We start from the raw sequence: 26,845 nt of genomic DNA, 5'->3' as shown, positions 1-26,845 counted from the left end.
TGTAGTCTCATGATTCTCAGACTACATTTGACATATTTTAACAAACATATGCTCTACCTAAATTAGTATTTATAGTTTAATACCTTCATGATTTTGAAAACATCATTAGAAGATAAGGATAAGAAATAAAGCCTTTTGTTTAGTTTGTCATTTGTTTAACATGCCTAAGGTGAGTTTTTTACTCTATTAGATTCTGCATAATTTTACTGTTTTCATACCTCTTTGTACCCTTTCATTCACCCGCTTTTAACCAAAATTTATTTGACATGGTCTGCTTACGATGTTCTGTGGTTTTTAAATAGTTTTATTGATTTTTTTATTATTTTTTTTGTGAGGAAGATTATCCCTGAGCTAACATCTGTTGCCATTCCTCCTCTTTTTGCTGAGGAAGATTGGCCCTAGGCTAACATCCGTGCCCATCTTCCTCTACTTTGTATGTGGGACGCCTGCCACAGCTTGGCTTGATGAGTGGTGCGTAGGTCCCCGCCCAGGATCTGAACCTGTGAACCCTGGGCCACTGAAGTGGAGCGTGTGAAACTAACCACTACGTCACCAAGCCAGCTCCTGATGTTCTGTGTTTTTATTAATAAGTACTTCATTTTGCCAAAAGAACAGCCCAGTCTACAAGTCATTTAAAGGGCCAGAAGTGACTTATTTCCTTTAGCAAAAACTTCGATTTAGTGAGAATTTGATAAATTCCAGGTTTTCACAGAACTAGATCCCATAATCCTTGTGCCTTGATTTGAATCTGCCCACAAATCGTAAGGAGTGCAGTCTCGGAATATGGAGATTCAACCAGCGGAGCTAAGGAGCTGACGATGGAGACACTCAAGGACACCGGCTGAAGCGCCGTCCTTCTGGCCGAAGTCAGGAGAGGCCTACGTATTTCAGAAGCACCAAACTGCCTCCAAGACTACTATTTTCATCTTATAGTTGGAGCAGAAGCTAATTGTTTCCATATATTAGTGTGGTCTTTTTTTAAAGAAACAAATGCAGAAGTCAAAAGAGCAGCTTGCTAACAGGAAATTTAATATGAAAATTAATTACATTGAAATCACTCATGGAGATAATGTTAAAATTACTCACAGCCCTCACACAGACTCTCCTCTGCAAAGGTCAACCAGCTGTCTTTTCCAGAAAATGCTGTTAGCCTTTTCTTAATATCGTTTTCTTGTTGCCAACATCTTGTAATAAACCCTACTGGATATGACACCAAGCTCTCAGATATGGATTTTACTGAGAGCAGGCTACTTTGGGTGTAACTCTTTCTGCCACTAAATTTTACTTATTTATTTTTAGGTCTATAAAAGACAAACGTTTTGACAAAATATGAATTCATAAACTTATTTGGTAATATTTTCATGGATATTAAGTTATAGGTATAGGCCTTTTATATTAAAAAGCTTTTTTCAGAACCATGTTCAGGGGCCTAAAATAATGATGGATAAATATTAGAGGAATAATGATAACAGGGACCACTTACTGAATACTCTCTTGAACCCTCTGCTATACATTTCTTACTGTAAAGTAAGTGTAACTATCCCTGTTACACATATTCAGAATTAGAGGCTCACAAAACTAGCAAGCGAAGTCAAAATTCAAACCCAGTTCTCTTTCCTTTCAATGCTCATGCATTTTACATCACACAACTTTAATTTGAAGCATAAAGAGTTGCAGGGATTATAACAAGCTTCTTTTCCTTCTAATGTTTTTAACCTCACAAAACCCATATTACATTTTATACTTGTAAACAGCAAAATTTTTAATGTTCAGTTTCTGAGCTTCATTGGAAACAAATGATATAATAGAAAGATAAAAATGTGATCCAAAGATAGAAGAAAAAGAAACTTACTTCAAGAAAAATGATAATAGGTCAGAGCAGACCACCGTTCTCATGCAACAACTAAAAAGTTGGATAACTAAAATCACATTTCTAAAGACATCAGAGAGCTGTGGAAGTAAAAAGATTAAGTTAACTAAAATTTATCAGAGGGAGAGCTCTTCAAAAGTGAGCAATCTGTTACCCGGTGTTTGTTTACCTGAGGGCATTTGCTGACTCTGGGCATGGGCTGAGGATACAAAGGGACTCTATAGTCTCAAGTGGGAGAACAAGTCCCCCTTCAGTAATAAGGCCTTCCTCAAACACATGGCTGGCCTCCTCAAGACATTTACCAGATGTGGAAGCCATCTGGGGAGGGCAGAGGCAGAAAGCAAAGCTCACAACCTGTGAAGGTGAGACCGAGTCTCTCATCTTTCAAAACTGAGGAGATAGAAATCCACTAGGTTCTAAATCCAAAGCCCAGGAGAAAATATTTGAGGAATGGGATATAACCAGAGGTTATCTAAGTCTTATTAAAATTGCAGCCGGCCCCAACCCACTTCAATACCTGTCAGGACTGAAGGCATCAGCCCCTCATCCTCACAGAGGAAATCCCTCCAGGGAGAGTGCTTGCAGGTGGAAGGTACTATCTGAACCTACACAGTCTCTTTATATACAATGTCTACATATAATAAAAATTACTAGATATGAGAAGAGATAGAAAAATGTGGTAGAAAAAACAAACAATAGATACAGGCTCACAAACAATCTCAATATTGGATTTAGTAGACGTGAATTAGATGGACAAAACTGATGAAAAGATGGGAAATTTCATCAGAGAATTTAAATGTATTAAAAAGAATCAAATGGACATACTACATTTAGAAAAAAACAATTTCTGAAATTAAAAACTCACTAGATGGTTTGACAGAAGACTGGGCACAGCAGAAGACAGGTTAAGTAACCTAAAACACAGGTCAAAAGAAAATATTCAAATTGAAGAAGAGAGAAACAAAAAAAATGGACAAAACAGAGCACAGAATAAAAGACATGAGGAGATAAAAGGAAAAATTCTAATATATGTTAGATTTGAGTCCTAGAAGCAGGAGAGAAAGAGGGAAAACAGGTAAATATCTGAAGAGATACTGAGCGAAAATTTTCTGAGGCTGATGAAAGATATCAATCCACAGATATAAGAAGCTCAGTGAATTGAAAGCAGGACAAATATAAAACCACCTCTAGGCACATTATATTCAAACTGTAGTAAGCCAAAAACAAAGAGAAAAATTTTAAATCAGCCAGAGGAAAAAGACACGTTACTTTCAGAGAAGCATGACTTTTCAACAGAAACTACAGAAGTCAAAAGATAATGGAAGGAGAGTGTAAAGGCAAGCATAGATTGGGATTTACGAGACACACAGACACACACACATTTTTAACAGCAGCTTATATCCAGAATATATAAAGAACTCTTACAAATCAATAAGAAGACACACAACACAATGGAAAAATGGGCCAAAGACCTACGAGGCAGTTTACAATAGAAGATATACAAATGGACAAAAAAAGGGTGCTCAACATCATCAGTAATCAAGGAAACACAGATTAAAACCACAACCACACACCACTACAGAGCCACCGGAAGGCCTAAAATTAAATGAGTGGACAATACCGAGTGCTAGCGAGGATGTGAAGCTGTATATATATTGCTGGTAGAGGTGTAAACTGATTTGGAGTGCTTGAAAAACTGACAGTATCTAATAAAGCTAAACATACACTGGATCTATTAGCCAGCAATTTCACTCCTGGGGATCCAATGGAAATAAGGGCTTATATTTATCAAAAGACATGAATAAGAATGTTCATATTAGCATTATTTATAATAGCCTTACACCCGAAACAACTCAAGTGTCCTTCAATAGCGGAATGGACAAATGAACCACGATGTAGTCACACAAAGGAACCCTGCACAGCACTGACAGGGCACAACACAGGCGACAACAACGGGTGAATCTCAAAAACACAATGCTGAGCTAAAGAACCAGATGCAAAGAATACGTCCTGTATAATTCCATACCAGGCTCAAACAGGCCCAACTAATACGTGGTTTGAGAACATACAAGTGAGAGTACTGACTGGAAGGAAGCAAGAGGGAGTCTTATAGATCTGGGCTGAAAATATCCTATATCTTGATCTAGAGCAATGGTGAGTGATCTTGCCCCCCCCAAAACATTTGGTAAAGTCTGGAGACATTTTTGGTTGTCACATCTAGGCACATCTCATGGGCAGAGGACAGGGATGTTGCTAACATCCTGCAATGCAAAGGGCAGTCCCCACGACAGGAGGTGTTCAATCCCAATGTCAAGAGTGCTGAGGTTGAGAAGTCTTGATTCAGAAGATGGTTACATGGGGGTTCACTTATGAAAAGTTTATTAAGCTGCACACTTAAGATGTGTATACTTTACTATAGGTTTTAACTCAAATAAACAAAGTTAAAAGCAATCACAAATGTCACAATGTCACAAAAATACCTACAGCTCCTCGCTGAAATTTAGCAACACTTATGTAGAAACTTTGTTTCAGTTTTATAGTCTAATTTATTAAAGAGTCCTAACGACCTGAATTTGCCAAGGATTACATTAAGTCAGAAAGAATGGAACTCTTTATGTACAGTCCCCATAAAATGCAAAGAAGTATCTATATCTTTCTATATAGGTTCCAAGGATAATAACTTCTTGACACTAATTACCAACAAGAAATCTACCAGTCCCTTAAATCTCTTTATCACCCCACCCTGAAACACAAAAGTAATTTACAAGGGTGGGGTAAGGCATAGGCTTCATCTTCTTTCCACTGTCTTGGCAACCGAAGAGCTATGCAAGCATGTGTTGATTGAGCGATGCAGCCCCAGAAGGATTAGAAGCGCTGGAGGTTGCAAACCTTAGAACAGCACCACAAAGTGTTCTAGCCTTGAGCAAACACTGTTCAATTCGCATCAGAGGTGACAGGAGCACAAAAGGAGAGAAACCCAAGAACAAGGTGTTCTCCTCCATTTCACTGCTGGGCTGAGGTACACACTGCACAACCCAGGACCTGAGGAAGTCAAACTCCTGGGTAACTCTACACAAGATGTTGTCGTCTAAAATCCAAATGCTAATACATTCTTCAAAAGAATTTTACAATTTGGAGTAAAATTAAACAATAACTAGAAATCAAGCACTCCCAAAATGATTCAATAATCATTGAAATAACTCAAGTAAAATATCACTGCTGGGCAACAGGGCATTCATTACTCATATTTCGTAAATGATTCACCATGCAAATAGCTGGATTCTAATGAGCTGGCTTAGAATCAAGGTAACTTATTCGATGAATTCTTAATCATGTAATATTACCTTGAGCACACAGTAGCATCAAACTTTATTGTGAATGGCTGCTACAAAAGCCCATTCAACTGTGCTATGAACTGACTCACCCCATGCAGCCTTGTCTAAACTCTTGAGCTGCTCAAGGTAACATTCAGGGACCATCTAAGACAGTGCCGGGTAGTCAGTGACTCACACTTATTGTACTAAATGCTAAGCTCTGACTCAGAGTGAACCTGTTAGCTCCTGACTGACACTATGTGTATTTGAATAGAAGCTCACACTGTGAGTCATCTGGTGGTGCAGTGAAAACCAATCCACCATATTCTCAACTGGACAGTGATTCACATTATAATCATATGGGGACCTGACTTAACACAAGTGATTTCACAACTCAGTTCTGCTTGGGAGCATGCTAGAAGTCACTCCCTGCTTACTACCCTGTATTTCTGTCTAAGAACACGTGGTGGGTATATACAGAGATGCAACGTCAAGGGTAGGAAATCCAGTTCACGCACCGGAGAAAAGAACCATGGTTTCCTTCCTCAAGGATGCAGGCATAGTTCCTAGGAGTGTCTTCCCTGGAAGACACACCATTCTATAAATAACTTTGCAAGACCAGATGCTCACTTGAAAGGCTCTAACATGTAATTCATAAACCACTCATGTGAGGGCTGGACCTTTAAGCCACCAGCTGCATCTGTCTGTGGAAGGTGAATGTCATTAGCCTGCCACTTGCAGAAATGCAAGACCAGTAGGATTTTAGAAATTGATAGTCAAGTGCCTGGAATGAAACCACTAATCAGGCTATTGCATTAAAATACAAAAGCTTTCTTCTCTTTCACTCTTGCTTGTCCCCCAAAGTTGGAATAATAAAATCTCCTTCTATGTAATTTTGAAGGCCTTTCCTAAAAAGCTATCTTACTGGAAAGACCTTCAAAGCCAGCAGGAAGGAGATTTTAAGAATTTAAGAAAAGCCCAAAACGATTCCTAATTTAAAACCGCTACAAGGAATTAATAGAATATGCAACTAATTGTATAAACCAGTGGGACCTTAAATTCTAATGTGGGCTCTGCCTCTAGCTTCATCTGTGACCTTACCTTATCTTAGGCAAGTCATGCAGTCATATCTTCTGCTGTGAGGGACCATGATGAAGCCGTGGGACAACAGTCACCACATTACCGCCTGGTCTCTCTTATGTTGGAGATAACACATGCGTGTATATTTTTCCTCACGTAAAACCTTCTGGTTTCCTACTTGTTAAAGGTTCATAAATCTGTAGTAAATAGGAAACCATCAGTGTGGTGTATAAGAGCCCTGGAGAGTGAGTCAGAAGACCCAATTCTAATCCTATGTCAGCCCCTATTAGCTAGAGATCTCTGGCGGCAACCCTTAAGCTCTCTGAATGCTTCCTCATCTGTAAAGTGAAGGAGGTGGCATAAGTAATCTTACTTTTATCGCTCTATATTCTTGATATCAAGGGTATTTTGCCTAAAATGATCTTAGAGAAGTTAGCATTTCTAGCTCCTAAGGTAAGTTTCCAGATTCTCTTTAAAAAAAAAAAATGACTCAGGGGCTGGCCCTGTGGCTTGGCGGTTGAGTGCACGCGCTCCGCTGCTGTCGGCCCGGGTTCGGATCCCACCGTGCACCGACGCACCCCTTCTCCGGCCATGCTGAGACTGCGTTCCACATACAGCAACTAGAAGGATGTGCAGCTATGACATACAACTATCTACTGGGGCTTTGGAGGAAAAAATAAATAAATAAATAAATAAAAAATGACTCAGCGCAATATTTTAACGCAGACATGGGTTTTCCGTATACACCATGACCTAATGTGTATTTTTAAGCATATGTTTTACAAAGAGAAATATTTTGAAGCTTAGAGATAATTTTCTTAATACTGTTTGAAGCTCATATGTAAATATTTCATAACTATTTGAAATAAAAGGAGTCCAGATGATGAAGAAACGCATTGTACTTAAATTTAAATATTGACATAGAAAACATTTACTGTTTCTAATTTTGATGATGGACATCTATTTCATTATGTATACTCTTTATAGCATACAAAAATATGCATTTTGTTCCTCACCTGTTTATATTTTGAAGTCTACTTAGCCCATTTGGCGTCAATATAATAATAATAGTAATAACAGCTTTTGTTTCATATGTGCCAGAGCTCTACTGTATTAAACTGAATGCTGGCAGCTACCCTACCAGGCAGGTACTTTTATTATCCCATTTTACAGATGATAAAACTAAAGCACCAAGAGGTCATGTAACTTGCCTAAGGTCACACACCTAGGCTGGAATTTTAATACAAACAGTTACAGAGCCCAGGACTCCTACCCATTAGGCAATACTGCCTCTCATATGCGTTACTAATACGTAATACAAAAGACGCCACTTAATGAACAGAAGATAAACAGGATGAAGCGCAGTAGAAAATTAGGTTATGAGCAAAAAATAAGAATTTACAGATAGAGTCATTTCATTAGAAATGTCCTTGCCGAGTTTGCGGAGGAAGTCAGACCCTTTCGTGAAGTCGGACCCTTGTTTAGTCAATTTCACAATCTGGAACCATTAGAAGTGAAAAGAAGCCAACGGATCCTGCGACCTGTGCCCCGGAAGAAGGGGACTGACTCAAGGAGGATGACTGGAGATTGATGCAAGGAGCCCCCTGCTCCCCACACTCCGGGGGCCACGCGGAGCCCTGGTGGGCAGGTGACTGCTTCTGCTCGCCGGGGGGCGAGAGGAATCCCGCCCGCACCGCAGGCACCGGCTGCGGTTGGGACAACCAGCGAACTCCAGCCAGACGGCCTGGCGGGAGCCGGGGCTCCACAAAGACCGATCGGCCTCTGCCAGATTCTGAGAAAGGAGCGAAGGGAGGAGAGACTTCCTCTCTAGCGCTCTCCTCCTCCCGGACAGAAACTCCGCATCCACGTTCACTCCTCTGCGCCTCCGCCGCGGGGCTCCCCCGGGCGCCCAGCCCGCGCCCCCTCGCCCGGCTGCGATCACTCTTTACCGCCGCTGGGGTCGCTCGCCTGGGTTTTCCTCAGACATTTCCGAGTCCTGGAGGCTCGCGACCCTCTCCTGTCAGGGGGCTCCGCCTCTGCCAAGGCCCTTTCCCCGCCCACGCCCCCACAGGCAGGGTGGGCAGGTCACAGAGCACAAAGACTCCCCAATACCCACCCCCTCCCGCCCACTCCGCCCAGACGCAGGAGGGCCGCCCCGCACACGGAACAGCCCGAAAACGCCCGCTCCTCCGCGCGCCGGCTGGTCCAAGGCGCCTCCCCCGCTCATTCACCCACGTTTGCAGAGAGGAGAGTCGCCGAGCACACCGACCCCTAAAAGCCCAGCCCCCTCCCAGCGCGCCGCCTCTCCTTAGATCCCGCGCCCACCCACTCCTCCTCTCCAGTCTCCGCAGCCCGGGTGCCCAGGCGCGTTCCAACTTCCCGAAGCGGCTCCAAGAGTGCAGAAGAGTCAATCGCTCGGGTTTGTCCAAGAAAAATCTCCACGGCGCCCGCACCTTAACCGCCTTGACGCTGGCAAACGGTGGGGGACAGTGCCCACCATTCGGTTTTCAAGAGCGTAAATGTCGACACTGAGTCAGCCCCTCTAGGGTCCACGTGCGGGTATCCACTTCCCAGCCCCGCTCCTCCGGTCCCCCGCCTGAACTGGGCTTCTCCTAAAGGGAGGTTCTGCGATTCAGGGAGTGTCTCCTCTTCCTTCCCACCTGCGCTCAAGGTGTCCGCCTCCGGCGCCCGGCCCCTTCCTCGTCCTTCTCCCAAACCAGGGGAAAGCCGCCTGGAGTTTCCCAAATATACTTGGGGTGTCAACATGCATTTTAGGGTTTAAGGGCTAGGCTCCTGCGTCTCCCACCCACTCACTGACCCCAGGCCACGAAGGTTGAATCGTGCGGACACCCTGGCGGACCCGGTAGAAATTGATCCTGGTGGCTCAAAGCCCCCTTTCAGACACGGACACACCTGAAGCCCACACAGCCCCAAAATATGCACTGACTCACCGACTGGGCTGGACTGGCAGAGGAGGCGACCGACTCGCACCCGCTCCCGCCACCGTGGCGACGAAGCGAGCGCCAGGTCCTGCCCAGCGTGCGCTCCCTGCTCGGTCCCGGCCACTTCCCGGCCCGAGGCCTCGGGGCGAGTCCGAGAAGGAAAAGGGGGCGTTGAGGAAGCGGGGTACTCACGATTCCACCGTCCACAGGGCGAGCGAGAGGGGAAGCTCCAGCCAGCTCGTCTCCGTCGGCCGTGCGCATGCGTCCCGCGTGTGCCTTATTTTTATTATAATCCCAAGTGAAGTCCTTACTACGACCGCGATTGCTCTTTGCAGCTTTCCTCTCCTTCTGGCTCTCGGTCTTTTCCCTCGCCGCCTTCTCCCTCCCCCTCTCTCCCTCCGCTCTGCCTCCTCCCCGCCCCCTCACCCTCCTCGCCCGCCGGGCAATCCCAGGTCTCGCCCCCTCTGGCGGCGGCGCGCTCCACTGCGGCGGGGGCTGGGGGGGTCGCCCGAGGCCCCACGCAGGACCAAATCCGCGCTGGGACCGTAGCCCCCTTCTCCACCCCGGGATTAGGAAGTACCGAGAGTGTGAGGGCAAGGCCAGGAGAGCGCTGAGGGCATCTGCAAACCCCTATCTGCTCTCCTTTTGCTCCGGCGCGCGGGAGCCGAGCGAGACTCCTCTGTGCGGGAATGCGTGCTCCGACCTTGTGAATGAAAGGGGGCGAAGGGAGGTGCGAGTGTATGTGTGTGCGCGCAAGGGGGTGCGCCGAGCGCGGGAGGGGGGGGTGCTTGGTCCCTGGAGAGCCACGCCGTGGACTGCCCCGCCTCTGGAGGGCCGCCCCTTACCTTCTCCCTTTCCCCAGCGTGCTTCTCCGAGCTCTGCCCCCGCCCCACCCCGGGGCAGCCTCCTTCTCTGGTTGTCCCGCACTGAAAGGGGGCTCCTCGCCCTCGCCTGGCCAGCCGGAGCCGGAGGCCCCACCTGGCTGGGCGGAGGAAGGGGCTAACTCTCGACTCCGGATGCCATTGAGACCCTCGGCAGCCGTCCCCAGGGGACTCCGGAGTCCAGAGGAGGGCGAAGACCTGGAGGGTGGCGGAGGAACCCTGCCGCCCAGCTCTGCGTGCACAGAGCGCCGCGTGTCCCTATAGCCCCCGGTGTGTCCTCAGCAGCGAGACGCAGTCGGACCTCCGGGGCTGTGAGCCCGGGCTCGGAGGGCTAAACTGAAGCTGGAAGCCGACCTGACACAAAAATAACATCACGTCATTTCCTCCCGGCCTCCAGAGCCTGGAGAAGCCGAGAGGGCAGGGGAGTGGGAGCACGAGGAGGGGGCGGAGGCGCGTCTGAGGGAGGCTTGTAGGAGGGAGGAGAGAGACACATTCAGAACGTGAGTTTGAGAAGCAGCCTCAAGAAGGGCTAGGGCTCCCTCGCGCTTCCATTGACCATGGAAGGAAATGACCCAGGAAAAAGTAGCTTCGAGAGTCTCCTGCGGGGAGGGGGTGTCAGGCGAGCCCCGGCGCCTTTTCCTTGAGCGCGCTCATCCCTGTCTCGACCTTGCCGCCACCCTCCCCCGCTCGCTGGCCGGGCCCCTGCTAGCTCCGCGTGAGTGAGTCAGTCGGGTTTAGGAAGGAGCAGAGGACGCCGGCGTCCGAGTGAGGCCGGGGGTGGGGCGTGGTGGAGACAACTGTACTCACGGGCATGGGCGAGCTCTGCTCAGCGCTGGCGTCCTCTTCCCTGGGCAGGTGTCCCCTTGGGGGTCGGCCGGGCAGTGCCAGAGCTGCCCCGAGCAGGAGCGAGAGGCGACCCGGCCGCTCCTCGTGCCTCCGCCAGAGCCCAGCCACCGGCAGGGCTGGAAGCGGGAAGGAGAAGTCCAGGCGCCGCTGGGGAGCCTCAGGAGGGTGTCGCCGGAGAAGGTGCGAGAAGACCCGCGCGAGGTCGGGGAGCGTGCTGGAAAGGAGGCTGAGCAGCTTCGGGGCAGCGGGCGAGTCTGGGAGCTGTGCAGGGCCGGCGGGCGAGTCTGGGAGCTGTGCAGGGCCGGCGGGCGAGTCTGGGAGCTGTGCAGGGCCGGCGGGCGAGTCTGGGAGCTGTGCAGTGCCGGCGGGCGAGTCTGGGAGCTGTGCAGGGCCGGCGGGCAGGGCGAGAGGCAGGGCAAGAAGAGAAACAAAACCAGAGCACTGTTACTGTTGGGTCCAGCTAAGAGTGAAGAACACGTGCACTTAGTTCCATTTACTACAGGATTTTGAGGCTTTACTTTGGGGGTGCAAGAGGTCAGTGAGAGCAAAAGGAAAGGCCTTTGGTTAGATTCTCCCCCTGCTCTCCTCCCGCTCCCCTTCTCTCCCTCCCCACCATTCTAACTCCGTGCTACTCAAAGTCTGGTCCTTGGACCAGGAGCTTCATAACAGCCAGGAGCTTGTTAGAAATGCAGAAGCTCAGAACCCATCCTGACCTATTGCATCAGAATCTGAATGTTAACATTCCCAGGGGATTTCTATGCACGTTAACTGTGAGATGCAGTGTACAGAAGCGTCTGTGTTCATATCTCTTGGTTCTTTAGAATTTGGATGAAAATCTGCTAGTTCACTTTTGTGACTTTTGTTCTTCCTCTCCCTCCGCTCGTTCTACCTTTCCTCTGTCCTTCCCCACCTCTCACAGTGCTAGAGCTCTACCTGCTCGAGTACAGAAGTTGGCCTTGGTTACTAGGTTCCATTGTGATAGGTGTCTAGGGGAGACTCAGATAGTGGCAGAAGACTGAGGAATCCGAGACCCATCTCAAGCTGGGTAGAAAAAGCAACAGCCAATTTGACTTTGGTTGTGCTGGGTGGGGTAGGGTGGGGTGGGGTGGGGTGGGAGACCAGGAGTGTGTTGGGGTCCTTAGGTGCGCACTCCGCAGGCACTCGATGTGTCCATCTTATTCTCCAGAACACAGGCCTTTCCACCTTCCACTTGTCGCTTAGGAGATCTAAGTGGCCAGGGTGAAGGTACAAGTATTTTTTTTTTTCTTGGAAAGTAGAGGGAAGCATTAATTTAGAAGTTGAAGCCCAGGGTTCTAGACTCAGCCTTGCAACTGACTTGACCAGCTAACCTTGGGAAAGTCTCTCATTGAGTTTGTCTGCTTCATTTATAGGGTAAAAGGATTGAACTCAGTGGGTTTTTAAGGTCACCTGCCTTGTTCAGCCTCTCACTTTTGAGCGGCTCTCAGGGCTTCTTGGTCCACTAACATTTAGTGAAGTTACAAACTAGAACTTAACTTAGCCAATCCAAACAGTCCCCTTAAGCAAAACAAAAAGACAATTTAATCTGTTTGTGAAAAACAAGAGTGGTGGTTGCCAAGAAAAATGAAGGTGGAGGCGGGAAGCAGCGAATAAAAGGGACAGGGTGGCGAGGCGCGGGAGGGGGCGAGGCGCGCGGGGCGGGGCGTGGGTCCCAAGGGCTTGGCGGCCGCTCTCCAGGGTCCTGAAGGCGGGAGCGGCCGCGGGCGGCCTGGATGGCTTGGCGCGGTTCCCCAGCTCTGCAGTCGCCAGGCCCGGCATGTTTTCTTTCGGCGGTGGAAGACTTGTGGGAAGCGATTGTCGGAAGGGAGGGAGGAAACCTAGCAACCCATTCTCATTCATGAGGCCCTTTCTGGGAAGCCGCCGAGCGCGTTGGCTGATTTGTCTTTCGGTCGTTGGTATGCGCCCGGGGAGAGAGTGGAGCTTGGTTTGCATTTCCGAGTAAGTTCACACTGTTTCGCTTCCCTTCATTACCTTTTCCTGGAGAATGGGGTCGTTCTCCTAGTATTTTCATTTTCCTCGTTCAAATCCTTCTCGCTTCCACCCACCCCCGCTTTCTGGCACGGTGTAGTTATTTTAGCGGTTGGAGCTGGGAGCCCAGGAGGCTTCTGGAGAAGCGCCAACAGCTCGCTCGACGGGGGAAATGAACGATTTGGAAACCGCTCCGAGCTGGCCTTGGCGCCCAGCGTTTGTCTCGCCAGGGAGGAGGGCAGGGGACGAGCCCCTCGGGTTGGGGTTGGGGTGGGAACTCAGCTGGTGCCAAACGAGCTCAGCCGCCTCGGGGCAGTTGGACCTGGGCGGGTGACGGCTAACCCTGTGCGCACCTTCGGGGGCGGCCGTGTCTGCCTTGAGAGAGCTGCGGGGTGGCCAGGAACTTCAGCGGATGCGGGCACCGGGGCCGGAGGGACCCTATGCTAGGCAAATCAAGATAGCACCGGCTCGGTCGCGGCGACCCAGAGCTAAGCCCACCCACGAGCTTCCTCACCGGTCTTCATGCAAGGGCTTGAACTAAGCGGAAAACGCCGAAAGTGAGCGGCGGACACACTTCTGCGACGCATACCCCATTCTTAGAGGCCCGAAGGAAGCTTCATGGGCCTTGCGTGGGTCCCAGAACTTGTGTCTCCAGCTCATGATTTCGAACGGTTTTGTGAGATTGTGCGAATCTGTAACCTGACTCCTCTCTCTTCTCTCGCCCCAGCCCTTCTTCCCAAGTCACTTGCACGCCCCTTCCCCGGGTACGCTTCATTAGGCATTTTGCTTCGGTCCTGTGCTTCAAGACAGAGATGCTTGTGAGAGAAATAGTGGAAATGTTCAGGAGAATGAAAGTCCCAAACTCGTTCCCAGAGACACAAAGCCCAGGCTCCTTTGCTCCTCTGGAGACGTTCACCTTTTAACCCTTCCCTAGATTGGTCTTTTCCCTCCGGGTCAGCAGCCTGCTCCCTGATTCTCGCTCAAGTCTGGCCACTCTGCAGTCACAGCGAGTCTGGCGAGACTGGCGAGGGACTAAAGGCTTCTCTAACTAGCCAGGGTGTGAAGCATGATAGGTATAGGGTGCTGCAATCCATCAACTTCCGTTGGCCCGGCTGCAGGGACAGAGCTAGGGAGTTGTCAATGCAGCCACAAAATTCGATCTGAGAAAACTCATCTGAGGAAACACCTTCAGCTGCCCTCAGTGCTGATCGCTCCAGAGAGCCCTGTCTTCCGTTTAGGCGGGATTCTAGGTGACAGTCTGAGGGCTTCAATAACGTTAGCCACCAAAACGAATCCATATTCCTGAAAGCATAGGGATCCAGAAGACTGAGGGAATACTGTATTCTGACTGAGTATCCACTGCCCGAATTAATCATGTTGGCTATTGAACCGTTCACACCAGAAAATCACCACCCCAAATCAATATAAACAAAATCTCACCCCTTTAAAAGGCAAATTTAAAATTTTCATTCATCCCTAAATAGCACCATTTCGTAAGGGAAATACCCATGGCAGAATTAAACTACTTTTTTACCAAAAATTTCTGAGAGCCTTTAGAATTAAAATCACAGTTAGAATGGAATTTGAAATTAGGTTTAGTTTTATGAGATGACTATTTTTTTCCTGAACTTTATTTAAAAAGTTCTATTCTCTGTGGTTTAGCTATTTTATACATTTTCATTTTCCGTTATTTGGAGTAGTTCTTCTACTTGGATCTAAGACTAATTGACAGTCATTGAAAGCTATAAAGGCAAGTCTTTGCTTGTGCTGACTATAAATCATGCAGATTGCAAAACGACAATAAATCAGATAAACAGACCATGGATATTACAGTCCCAGGTTAATATTAATTTGAGGTCAGCCAAGCTATTAATAACATGTTTCTATTAAGTTTCACTTAGAATTTCAGTGTTCCTAGTGAAAGTACAACTGTTGAAAAGAATATCGCTGCAGCTTATAATTAGTTCTCACTTCATCCATTCTTTTTTTAAAATTTATTTTATTGAGGTCACATTGGTTTATAACATTGCGTAAATTACAAGTGTACATCATTATATTTCAGCTTCTGTATAGGCTGTGTCATGTTCACACCAAAAGTCTAGCTGCCATCTGTCACCATACACACGTGTCTCTTTACCCCTTTCATCCTCCCTCCATCCCCTTCCCCTGTGGTAACCACTAATCTGTTCTCCATATCTATGTGTCTGTTTGTTTATCTTCTGCGTATGAGTGAAAACATACAGTATTTGTCTTTCTCCATCTGACTTATTTCGCTCAGCATGATGTCCTCACGGTCCATCCACATTGTCACAAATGGCACAATTTTGTCTTTTTTATGGCTGATTAGTATTCCATTGTGTACATATATATTTATACCACATCTTCTTTATCCACTCATCCATTGATGGGTGCTTAGGTTGCCTCCAAGTCTTGGCTATTGTGAATAATGCTGCAATGAACATAGGGGTGCATGTATCTTTTCGAATTAGTGTTGTCATGCTTTTTGGATAAATACTCAGAAGTGGAATAGCTAGATCATATAGTATTTCTATTTTTAATTTCTTGAGAAATCTCTATACTGTTTTCCATAGTGGCTGCACCAGTTTGCACTCCCACCAGCAGTGTATTAGAGTTCCCTTTTCTCCACATCCTCTCCAAGACTTGTTATTTCTTATCTTTTTAATAATAACCATTCTGATGGGTATGAGGTGATATCTCATTGTAGTTTTGGTTTGCATTTCCCTAATAATTGGTGACGATGAACATCTTTTCATGTTCCTGTTGGCCATCTGTATATCTTCTTTAGAAAAATGTCTGTTGATATCCTATACCCATTTTGATCCAGTTGTTCATTTCTTGTTGTTGTTGTTGAATTGCATGAGTTCTTTACGTACTTTGGAAATTAACCCCTTATTGGATATATGACTTGCAAATATTTTCTCCCAGTTGATGGGTTGTCTTTTCATTTTGTTGATGGTTTCCTTTGCTGTGCAGAAGCTTTTTAGCTTGATGTAGTCCCATTTGTTTATTTTTTCTTTTATTTCCCTTGCCTGAGGAAACATGGTATTCAAAAACATACTGCTAAGGCCGATGTCAAAGAATATACTACCTATGTTTTCTTCTAGGAATTTTATGGTTTCAAGTCTTACATTCAAGTCTTTAATCCATTTTGAGTTAATTTTTATATATCATGTAAGATAATGGTCTACTTTCATTCTTTTGCATGTGGCTGTCCAGTTTTCCCAACATCATTTATTGAAGAGATATTCCTTTCTCCATTGTCTGTTCTTGATTCCTTTGTCAAAAATCAGCTGTCCATAGATGTGTGGTTTTATTTTTGGACTCTCAATTCTGTTCCATTGATCTGTGTGTCTGTCTTTCTGCCAGTACCATGCTGTTTTGATTACTATAGCTTTGTAGTATATTTTGAAGTCAGGGATTGTGATGCCTCCAGCTTTGTTCTTTTTTCTCGGGATTGCTTTTGCTATTCAGGGTCTTTTGTTGTTCCATATAAATTTTAGGATTCTTTATTCTATTTCTGTGAAAAATTTCATTGGGATTCTGAATGAGATTGCATTGAATCTGGAGATTGCTTTAAGTAATATGGACATTTTAACTATGTTTATTCTTCCAATCCATGAACACAGAATATCTTTCCTTTTCTTTATGTCGTCTTTGATCCTCTCAATAATGTCTTATAGTTTTCAGTGTATAGGTCTTGCACGTCTTTGGTTAAATTTATTTCTAGGTATTTTATTCTTTTTATTGTGATTGTAGATGGGACTGTATTCTTGACTTCTCTTTCTGGTAGTTCATTGTTAGTGTATAGGAATGCAACTGATTTTTGTATGTTGATTTTGTTCCCTGTGACTTTCCTGTATTCATTAATTATTTCTAATCGTTTTTTTCTGTGGATTCTTTAGAGTTTTCTATATATGGAATCATGTCATCCACAGAAGAGTGACAGTTTTACTTCTTCATTTCCAATTTGGATCCCTTTCATTTCTTTCTCTTGCCTGATTGCTCTGTCTAGAAACTCCAATACTACGTTGAATAAGAGTAGTGAGAGTGGGCATCCTTATCTCGTTCCTATTCGTAGAGGAATAGCTTTCAGTTTTTCACTGTTAGGTTTGATATTGGCTGTGGGTTTGTCATATATGGTCTTTATGATGTTGAGGTATTTTCCTTCTATACCCATTTTATTCAGAGTTTTTATCATAAATGGATTTTGAATCTTGTCAAATGCTTCTCTGCATCTATAGAGATGATCCTGTGATTTTTATTCTTCATTTTGTTAAAGTGTTGAATCACATTGATTGCTTTGCGAATGTTGAACCATCCCTGCATCCCTAGAATAAATCCCACTTGATCGTGGTGTATGATCCTTTTAATTTATTGTTGTATTCAATTTGCTAATATTTTGTTGATGGTTTTTGTGTCTATGATCATCAGCAATACTGGCCTGTAATTTTCCTTTTTTTGTGTTGTTTGTGTCTGGTTTTGGTATCAGGGTAATATTGGCCTCATAAAATGAGTTAGGAAGCCTCCATCTTCTTCAATTTTTTGGAAGAATTTGAGCAGGATAGATATTAAATCTTCTTTGAATGTTTGGTAGAATTCACCAGAGAAGCTGTCTGTTTTTGGACTTTTGTTTTTTGGGGAGGTTTTTTATTACTGTTTCAATCTCTTTACTTGTGATTGGCCTATTCAGATTCTCTATTTCTTTTTGATTCAGTTTGGGGAGGTTGTATGATTCTAAGAATTTATCCATTTCTTCTAGGTTATCCAATTTGTTGGGGTATAGCTTTTCATTGTATTCTCTTATAATCCTTTGTATTTCTGTGGTGTCAGTGGTAATTTCTCCTCTTTCATCCCTGATTTATTTATTTGAGGCTTCTTTTTTTTTTTATTAGTGAGTTTAGCTTAGGGCTTGTCAATTTTGTTTATCTTTTCAAACAAGCAGCTGTTAGTTTCATTGATCTTTCTATTGTCTTTTTAGTCTCTATTTCATTTATTTTTGCTCTGACTTTTATGATTTCCTTCCTTTTACTAACTTTGGGCTTTCTTTGTTCTTCTTTTTCTAGTTCTTTTAGGTGTAGTGTTAGATTATTTATTTAAGATTTTTCTTGTTTTTTGAGGTAGGCCTGTATTGCTATATACCTTCCTCATAGTGCCACTTTTGCTGCATGCCATATGTTTTGGTATGTTGTGTTTTCATTTTCATTTGTCTCTAGGTTTTTTTAAATTTCTCCTTTGATTTCATCATTGATCCAATAGTTTTTCATTAGCCTGTTGTTTAGTCTCCACATATTTGTGACTTTTCCAGCTTTCTTCTTGTAGTTGACTACTAGTTTCATACCATTGTGGTCAGAAAAGATGCTTGATATGATTTCAATCTTCTTAAATTTATTGAGACTTGTTTTGTTTCCCAGCATGTGGTCTATCTTTGAGAATGTTCCATGTGCACTTGAGAAGAATGTGTATTCTGTTGCTTTGGGATGGAATATTCTATATATACCTATTAAGTCCATCTGATCTAGTGTTTCATTTACGGCCAATGTTTCCTTGTTGATTTTCTGTCTGGATGATCTATCAATTGATGTAAGTGGGGTGTTAAAGTCTCCCACTATTATTGTGCTGCTGTCAATTTCTCCCTTTAAATCTGTTAATAGTTGCTTTATATACTTTAGTGCTCCTTTATTAGGTGCATATATATTAATAAGTGTTATGTCTTCTTGGTGAAATGTTCCTTTTATCATTATATAATGTCCATCTTTGTCTCTTGTTATCTTTTTTGGTTTGAAGTCTGTTTGATTTAAGTATGGCTATACCCACTTTCTTTTGGTTGCCATATGCTTGGAGTGTCATCTTCCATCCCTTCACTCTGAGACCATGTGTATCTTTAGAGCTGAGATGGGTCTCCTGGAGGCAGCATATTGCTGTGTCTTGTCTTTTAATCCATCTAGCCACTCTGTGTTTTTTTTTTTTTTTTGGTGTGGACGATTAGCCCTGAGCTAACCTCTGGTGCCAGTCCTCCTCTTTTTCCTGAGGAAGACTGGCCCTGAGCTAACATCTGTGCCCATCTTCCTCCACTTTATATGTGGGACTCCTGCCACAGCATGGCTTGATAAGTGGTGTGTAGGTCCACACCTGGGATCCACACCTGTGAACCCTGGGCCGCTGAAGTGGAGCGTGTGAACTTAACCACTGTGCCACGAGGGGCTGGCCCCCACTCTGTGTTTTTTGATTGGTGAATTCAATCCAGTTACATTTAGAGTGATTATTGATATATGACAAGTTAATACTGCCATTTTATCTTTTGTTTTTTGGTTTTTCTATGTTTTCATTGTTTCTTTTTCCTTGTATTTCTGTCTGCCATTTCAGTTTGTTGGTTTTCAGTGATGTTTTTCTCCGTTTCATCTTTATTTATGATTTGTGACTCTGCTGTGATTTTTCATTTTGTGGTTACCATGGGGTTTGTATAAAAGATCTCATAGATGAGATAGTCCTTTTTCTGCTGATGGCATCTTATCTCCATTAGCCTATGCAGTTTCCATCCTTTTCCTCCTCTCCCTCTATGTTTTTGTTGTCACAAATTATCCTTTTCTTGTGTGTTGTGATTTTGTTACAATTTGAGTTGGTTATAGTTATTTTTGATGTTTTCTTTCCTTTTAGCCTTCATGTTATAATTAAGTGTTTACTAACTGATTCTGATATACACTTGCAATTTTATGATCTGTCTATTTATCACCTTGCTCAAAGCTTTGTAAACCTTTGCCTTTTTGTTTCAGGTAGGAGGGCTCCTTTCAACATTTCCTGTTAGGCAGGTCTAGTGGCCATGAACTCCCTCAGCTTTTGTTTGTCTGGGAAAGCCTTTATTTCCCCTTTATATCTGAAGGGTAACTTTGCTGTATAGAGTATTTTTGGCTGATAGTTTTTTTCTTTCAATATTTTGAATATATCATTCCACTCTCTCCTAGTCTGTAGAGTGTCTGCTGAGAAATCCACTGATAGCCTGATGGCAGTTCCTTTGTAAGTTATTTTCTCATCTCTGGCTGCCCTTAATATTTTTTCTTTGTTGTTGACTTTTGATAGCTTTAATTTTGTATGCCTTGGAGAAGGTATTTTTGCATTGAGATAATTAAGAGTTCTATTAGCTTCATATACTTGTATATGCAGTTCCTTCTCCATGTTTGGGAAGTTCTCAGCTTTTACTTCTTTGAAGAAGCTCTCTGCACCTGTCTCTCTGTCTTCTCCTTCTGGGATATCCACTATCCTTATGTTTCTCTTCCTAATTGAGTTGGATTTTTCTTGTAGAATTTCTTTATTTTTTAAAAATCTTAGTTCTCTCTTCTCTTCCATCTGAATCATTTCTAGATTTCTATCTTTGAGCTCACTAACTCTCTTCTGTATGGTCTGCTTTTTTTCAAATACTTTCTGCTTTATTTTTCATTTCATTAATTGTGTTCTTCACCTCCAGAATTTCTGTTTGGTTTTTTTTTTGTTTTTTTTTTTTTTAGAGTTTCAATCTCTTTAGTGAAGTACCCCTTCTATTCATAAGTCTTATTCCTGAGCTCATTGAACTGTCTTTCTGAGTTTTCTTGTAACTCGTTGAGTTTCTTCATGACAGCTGTTTTGAATTCTCTGTCAGTTAGAATGTAATCTTCTGTGACTTTCAGTTTGGTTTCTGGAGAGGTGTCATTTTCTTTCTATTCTGCAGGTGTTACTGTAGTTCTTCGTGGTACTTGATGAGTTGGTCCTCTGCTGGTGCATTTGTTGTAGTGGTAATAAACACCTTTCCTATTTGAGTAAGGCTTTGGCTACTTTTATTCTGAGCTACTTCTGATTGTATTTGAGAACCCTGCACTTTTCACCCTCCACTGCCTCTGCAAGGCGTTGTCAGTGCCCTCCTTGTGCTGCTGTGCCTCTGAGGTTGCTGGTGCCTTGCTGCTCACAATGTTGCTGCAATCTCAGGTGTTACCACTGGGGTCACCAGGCTGCAAGCACTCCTGCTGCTGCTGGGGTTGCCTGGGTCTCGTGTCCCCCACTAGCTCTCCATGTGCACTCTCCACCTGCTCAGGTGTTGCTGCCCAGTGCACCACCTGTGCTGCTGCCCCTGGGACTATCTGGGGGCGGTGGCAGCACCCCTGCCAGGGACGCTGGGTTCACAGGTATTGCTGTCACTGCCAGGGCCCGGGGTCTTGTATGCAGCTATTGCTGCTGGTAGAGCTGGTGTCAGGGGTGCTGCCACTGGGGGCTGGGTCACAGGTTCTGCCACTTCAGATGTGCAGATGCATGGATCTCTCAAGTATTCTGGTGTGCTGTGCAGGGAGTCCTTTGTTGGTCAGTGGATGCCCCACAGATTGTAACTTAGAGGGGAGAGACAAGGGGAACAACTCACTCTGCCATGATGCTGACCTCACCCTCCATCCATTCTAGGGCTTATGTGGAGGTATCATATGGAGATGTTGTATAATGGAGCAATGATAATGAGGAAGGTGGGGCTAGGAACAGAAGTGGAGTAGACTAGATATTAGGGCTACTTAGGTGACGTGTATGTCTGGGGAAGGGAAACACTTGCAAGCTGTCTGCTCTGTTCTTGCGGAGATAACTGGACCCTCTGCCTCCCTGCTGGTATTGCTAACCAAGTGAGGAGCTTAAGATAGGAGGTGAGTCTTTATTTGAATATATCCATATATTTATTTGAATTATATCCAAAACTGAACTCTTGATTTTCCCCTCCAAACTTTCTCTGCCTGAAGTCTTCGCCATCTTAGAAAGTGGCAACTTGATTACTTTTGTTCAGGTTAAAAACACTGGAGTATCCCTGGCTCCTTTCTTTCTTTCATACTCTTCAGTCAAATCCAACTTCTTCTCATATTCACAGCTATCAACCCATCTTATAGGCTTAATTGGGTCTGCTCAAAATTCATATATTGAAGTTGTAACCCCCAGTACCTCAGAATATGACCTTATTTGGAAATAGGGTTGTTGCAGATGTAATTAGTTAAGATGAGGTCATGCTGGAGTAGGATGGGCCCCTAATCCAGGATGATAGAAGTCCTTATAAAAAGGGGAAGTTTGGACACAGACGGGTACACAGGGAGAGCACAATGTGAAGATGAAGGCAGAGCTCAGAGTGATGCATCTACAGGCCAAGGAACGCCAAAGATGCCAGCAAACCACCAGAAGCTAGGAAGAGGCGTGGAACAGATGCTCCCTCTGAAGGAATTTGGCCACAACACTGAAACATAGAAACCCTGCCTGAGTTTCCAGCTTGTTTGGCCTGCCCTGCAGATTTCAGATCAAGACTGAAACATCAACTCTTACCTGAATTTCCAACTTGCTGGCTTGCCCTACAGATTTTAGACTTGCCAGCCTCCACAACTGCATGAGTCAATTCCTTAATATCAATCAATTTCTCTCTCTCTGTCTTTCACATATATATCCTATTGGCTCTGGTTCTCTGGAGAACCCCGACTAATACACCCTGGGTCTTATCATCTTTCACTGGACTATTGGAATAGCCCCCTAACTGGTATTTCTACTTCCCCTTTGCCCCATTCTTCCTCATAGTCTAGTCTCAATACTGAAGCCAGAGTTATCCTTTAAAACGTAGGTCAAATTATGTCCTCTGCAACTCTAAACTTTCTATTGGCTTCTTATTTCGGAGTAAAATCCAAAGTCCTTATACAGGCCCTAAAGGCACTACATGAATGGTCCCACCCTGCCCCAAAGATGTCTTCCAATACAGCTATCCCTGTAATACTGGTTTTCCATAGCACACATTACCATCTGACATACTGTATATTTACTTTTTTATCTATATGAGGTGAATAGTAACTTTTTCTTTTTTGTTCATTGCTAGAGCAATATTGCCTAGAACAGTACTTGGCCCTTAGCAAAATGCTCAACAAATATTTGTTGGACAAATGAATTTAAAAAAATTCAAATATTATTAGCTATAAAAAGGAATGGGATTCTGATACATGCTACAACATGGAAGAACCTTGAAAACATGCTAAGTGAAAGAAGCCGGACACAAAAGGACAAATATTGTATGATTCCATTTATGTGAGGTACCCAAAATAGGCAAATTCATACAGATAGAAAGCAAAATAGTTATTACCAGAGGCTAGGGAGAGGATAATTGGGAGTTATTGTTTAATGGATGCAGAGTGTTTGGGTTGATGAAAAAGTTCTGGAAATAAATAGTGGTGATGGTTCCACAATCTTGTTAATGTATTTAATGCCATTGAATTATACACTTAAAAATGGTTAAAATGGTAAATTTTATGTTATTTATATTTTACCACAATTTAAAAAAACACTCAGAACTCTTCAAAATGTGAGCTGAGAGGAGCCTGAGAAAGTCCACCCAGTGGAGAAGAACAGCTGAGTTAATCACTCCTGATTCTGCTGCAGAGTTTTCATCTATATCCTGGGGTTCTCTCACTTTGATTTCTGCTGCCACCAACTAAAAGTGTTTGCAAGATAGGCCTTGCTAACTCTCATTCTGTTCCCAGCATTTAGTGGAACAAAGATTGTGATATGGGGAAGCAGAAAGAGAACAGCTGAAGCAGGGACCAGACCAAGAAGGGTCTTGTAAGCCACTCATTTATTAATTGTTTCAACAAACATTTATTACCTGTCTCTTAAGTACCAGGCACTGTCCTAGATGCTCTGGATTCAAAGTGAGTGAGGAAGAAAATGACCTGTCCTCATAGTGTGGTGGATGAGGAGGTCGTGAGAGTCTATGTAGACCGAATAGGGCAAGCAAGTCATGGGAAGGATTTTGGATTTTATGTTAAAAGCAATGAGAAGTCACTGAAATGTTTTAAGCAAGAGAGTAACATAATCTGATTTATATTTTTAAAAGACTTCTTTGACTACTTGGTCGTGGAGTGAACTAGAAAGGGGGTGAGAGTGGGAATAGTGAAACCAAAGGCTTTGCACTGGTCCAGGTGAAAGAAGATGATGACTTGGCCAGGTAATGAGAATAAACCATAGAGAAAGAACAGATTTGAGATACATTTTGGAGAGAATTAATAGGACTTCAGGTGGATTGAATGTACAGAACGAGAAGAAGGGATCGAAGATAATTCCCAGCTTTTCCGACTTGAGCAGTTGGGTGGCTTGCTGAAATGAAGAAGACAGGGAGGGAAATCAAGAATCCTGGTAAAATCATTTTTTAGATTCCTATGAGTCATTCAAATGGAGATATCAAGTAGGCTGTTGTAAAAGAGCCTCGAGCTCAGGGTAGAGGTCTGGGTGGGAGTCTAGGACATGCACATTTAGGAGTCATTAGCACAAAGTGGTATTGGAAGCTATTGGAATTGAGTAAGATCCCTAGAAAGAGAAGAAGAGATAGACAAAGATTGAATCAACTTAAGGAGCTTGAACGATGTCCAGATGGAAATGGGGAGCCACTGACAAAATTTATTGAGGGAGTTAACGCAATCGGGTTTGTATTTTGGAAAGATCTCTCTCTCCTCCGGTGTTACTTGGAGGCAGGCATCACTGGAAAGAGGGGACCAGGGAAGAGGCTGTTGCAGTAATTTTTTGGGAGATGATAGTGACTTGATCTAGGAAGGTGTTAAATGGGATGGCGATAACTAAATGAACAGATAAAGAGATAATTTGGAATAGTGTGGACAAAACTTGGGGATTGATTAGAGGTATGGAATGAGGATAAGAGCAAGGTGAAGGGTTATGCCTCCAAATTTCTAGTTCAAAACTGAGTGGATGATGCTGCCATTTTACTGAGATAGAGAACTTAGAAGAGTCTGGGGAAAGGTAAAGACATATTGCTAATTTTGAAGTGTCTGTTAGATGTTTAAATCTAGATGGTTAGTAGACATTTGTATATTCATCTCCACACATGAAGTCATGATGTCACAGCAGGAGTCATCAACCCATAAGCTGTCTCAAAGCCATTGACACAGCCAAGATTAGCCAGGGAGAATGAGTCGAGTGGGAAGAGAAAAGGGCCAAGGATGAAAACCTAGAGAATGTCCAATATTTCAGGGTCAATAAAGGGAGAGGAATTCACAAAAGAGACTGAAAAAGAGCAGCCAGAGATAGTGAAGGAAAACAAGATAAAAGGGACATTGTTACATTCCAGACACTAAACATCTGTGTCATTTATTCCTGTTAATAACCCTGGATGCAGGTGTTAGTCTCATCTTCATTTTACAGGAGACTGTATGGAGATCAGAAAGATGAAATGATTTGGCTAAAGACTCTTATCTAGGAAATAGCAGAACAAGTTTGAAGGAATTTAAGCAAACCCTGGGCTATCTAATTTCTGCCCTTTGATCTTTGGTAAAAGGAATGATGTGTGTGTGTGTGTACACACATATTGGTGTATACATAGACTGTCTCTAGGAGGATACAAAGAAACTGGTAAGAGTGAAGAGAATGGAGGAGGTTGGTGACTGGCGGGATGGAGACTTACTTGTATACACTTACTTATATTGTATACACTTTCATACTCTGTATTATTGTAATAAGAGTTTGACTCCATTTTTTTTTAAGCTTGACTGCTGACAGCTTTCGGTCCCCACTACTCTGCTTTGCCTTTCTGCCCCGCATCTGGGCAAGCTGATATGAAAGCCTACATGTTCTCTCCTCTGACACCTGTGGGAAGTTCACACCATGCAAGTCCTGGCCTCTGCAGAGGAGAGCCCTCGGCTCAGCCCCACCATAAAGCCCCAAGCCACTCTCTTTCTCTGCTCTCTCAAGCCATTTTTGGACCTGTGTGCATCCTGCCCTGCTCTACTCAGACGGCCTCATGATGTGAATAATAAACTTTTCTATGGTCTCTTCATATGTGTGTGACCTCATTGGTCTGGACACTTGAACCAAATTTTGGGTGTGGGGGGTCCGTTCTGCCTATGTGGGGGTGACCACAACAATTATGTTGCTTCACAACTGTCAGGCTGTGCTATTCTAATTTTGAATATTCTAATTCAAAAATGTAAAATTAACTAAAACATTTATAAACGGTAAGAATAAAAAAGGTCCATGTACCAAAGTCTTAAGATTTCAAAATCTACGTGGGCTTTCTCCCCCATCTTTATTATTTGTTAGCTCATTATAAAGGCTGAAAAAGAAAAGAAAACAAAAATAAACTAAAATCTGTGCTCTTTCTTCTGTAATATTCTGTATCTTCAGAGATCAGGAAGGCAATTATCATTACACAAAATATCAGAAAATTGAAAACAAAAATTCAAAACTCATTTTTGAAGCTTTAGTGATGTTTTTCAGAAATCTCCAGCTCTATAAAAATTGCATTTGTCCAAACTACTATAGTTTTTTTTTGTTTGTTTTTGTTTTTATCATGGACGCTTACAATTCAAAAAATTTTGTGTGGGTGTGTGTATATATATATATTTTTTAATTTAATTCTGCATGTATATATTTTTACCAAACATGCTATTCCTAGTGAATATAAGCGGTACCCTAACAAAATCCCCACTATGTTTTGCATACTTATTTTTATCATAAAAGTAATTGACTTTTTTTTACCCTGATGTACAAACATTTACAGAACGTTCTCCTATATGTTAGGTCACTCATTACCACCCTCTCCCTCTCCGCTGTTTAATGAGGAAGCTGCAGACCAGTGAGGTTGGGTGATTTCTGTTAGGACTAGTAAGGAGCAGAACTGGGCCACCAGCTTGTGCCTCCCGACTGTGATGCTTCTTGACCCAAATCCAGGAGACGTGGTCATTATTGACTGATGCCGATGACAGTAACTGATGACGGGGATACTGTTGACTCACAGTCTCTGAATACTTATGATAGTTTCTAGTTGTAGTTAAGTACCTTTGGCCACATTAATTCTCTTAGACCAAAATCCCAATTTCTCATTCTTCTCACACTCAGCAAGTAATGAGAATT

General features: G+C 43.7%; 1 protein-coding gene across 5 annotated transcripts in view; it reads right to left on the bottom strand.

Annotated features, from left to right (window-relative positions):
• The window catches only part of RGS20 (regulator of G protein signaling 20), a 111,291-nt gene that overhangs the window by 62,217 nt on the left and 22,229 nt on the right, over positions 1 to 26,845 (bottom strand). The window contains exon 2 of one of the 5 annotated variants that reach the window (XM_058528704.1): positions 10,895 to 11,194. In XM_058528704.1, the coding sequence (XP_058384687.1) occupies positions 10,895 to 11,194 (300 nt within the window). The other 4 variants (XM_058528703.1, XM_058528706.1, XM_058528705.1 and 1 more) reach the window with 4 other exon arrangements.

The sequence above is a fragment of the Diceros bicornis genome, chromosome 33, assembly GCF_020826845.1.
Source record: "Diceros bicornis minor isolate mBicDic1 chromosome 33, mDicBic1.mat.cur, whole genome shotgun sequence".
In the NCBI taxonomy this organism is placed as follows: Eukaryota; Metazoa; Chordata; class Mammalia; order Perissodactyla; family Rhinocerotidae; genus Diceros; species Diceros bicornis.
This window is presented reverse-complemented; position numbering and strand designations above follow the sequence as displayed.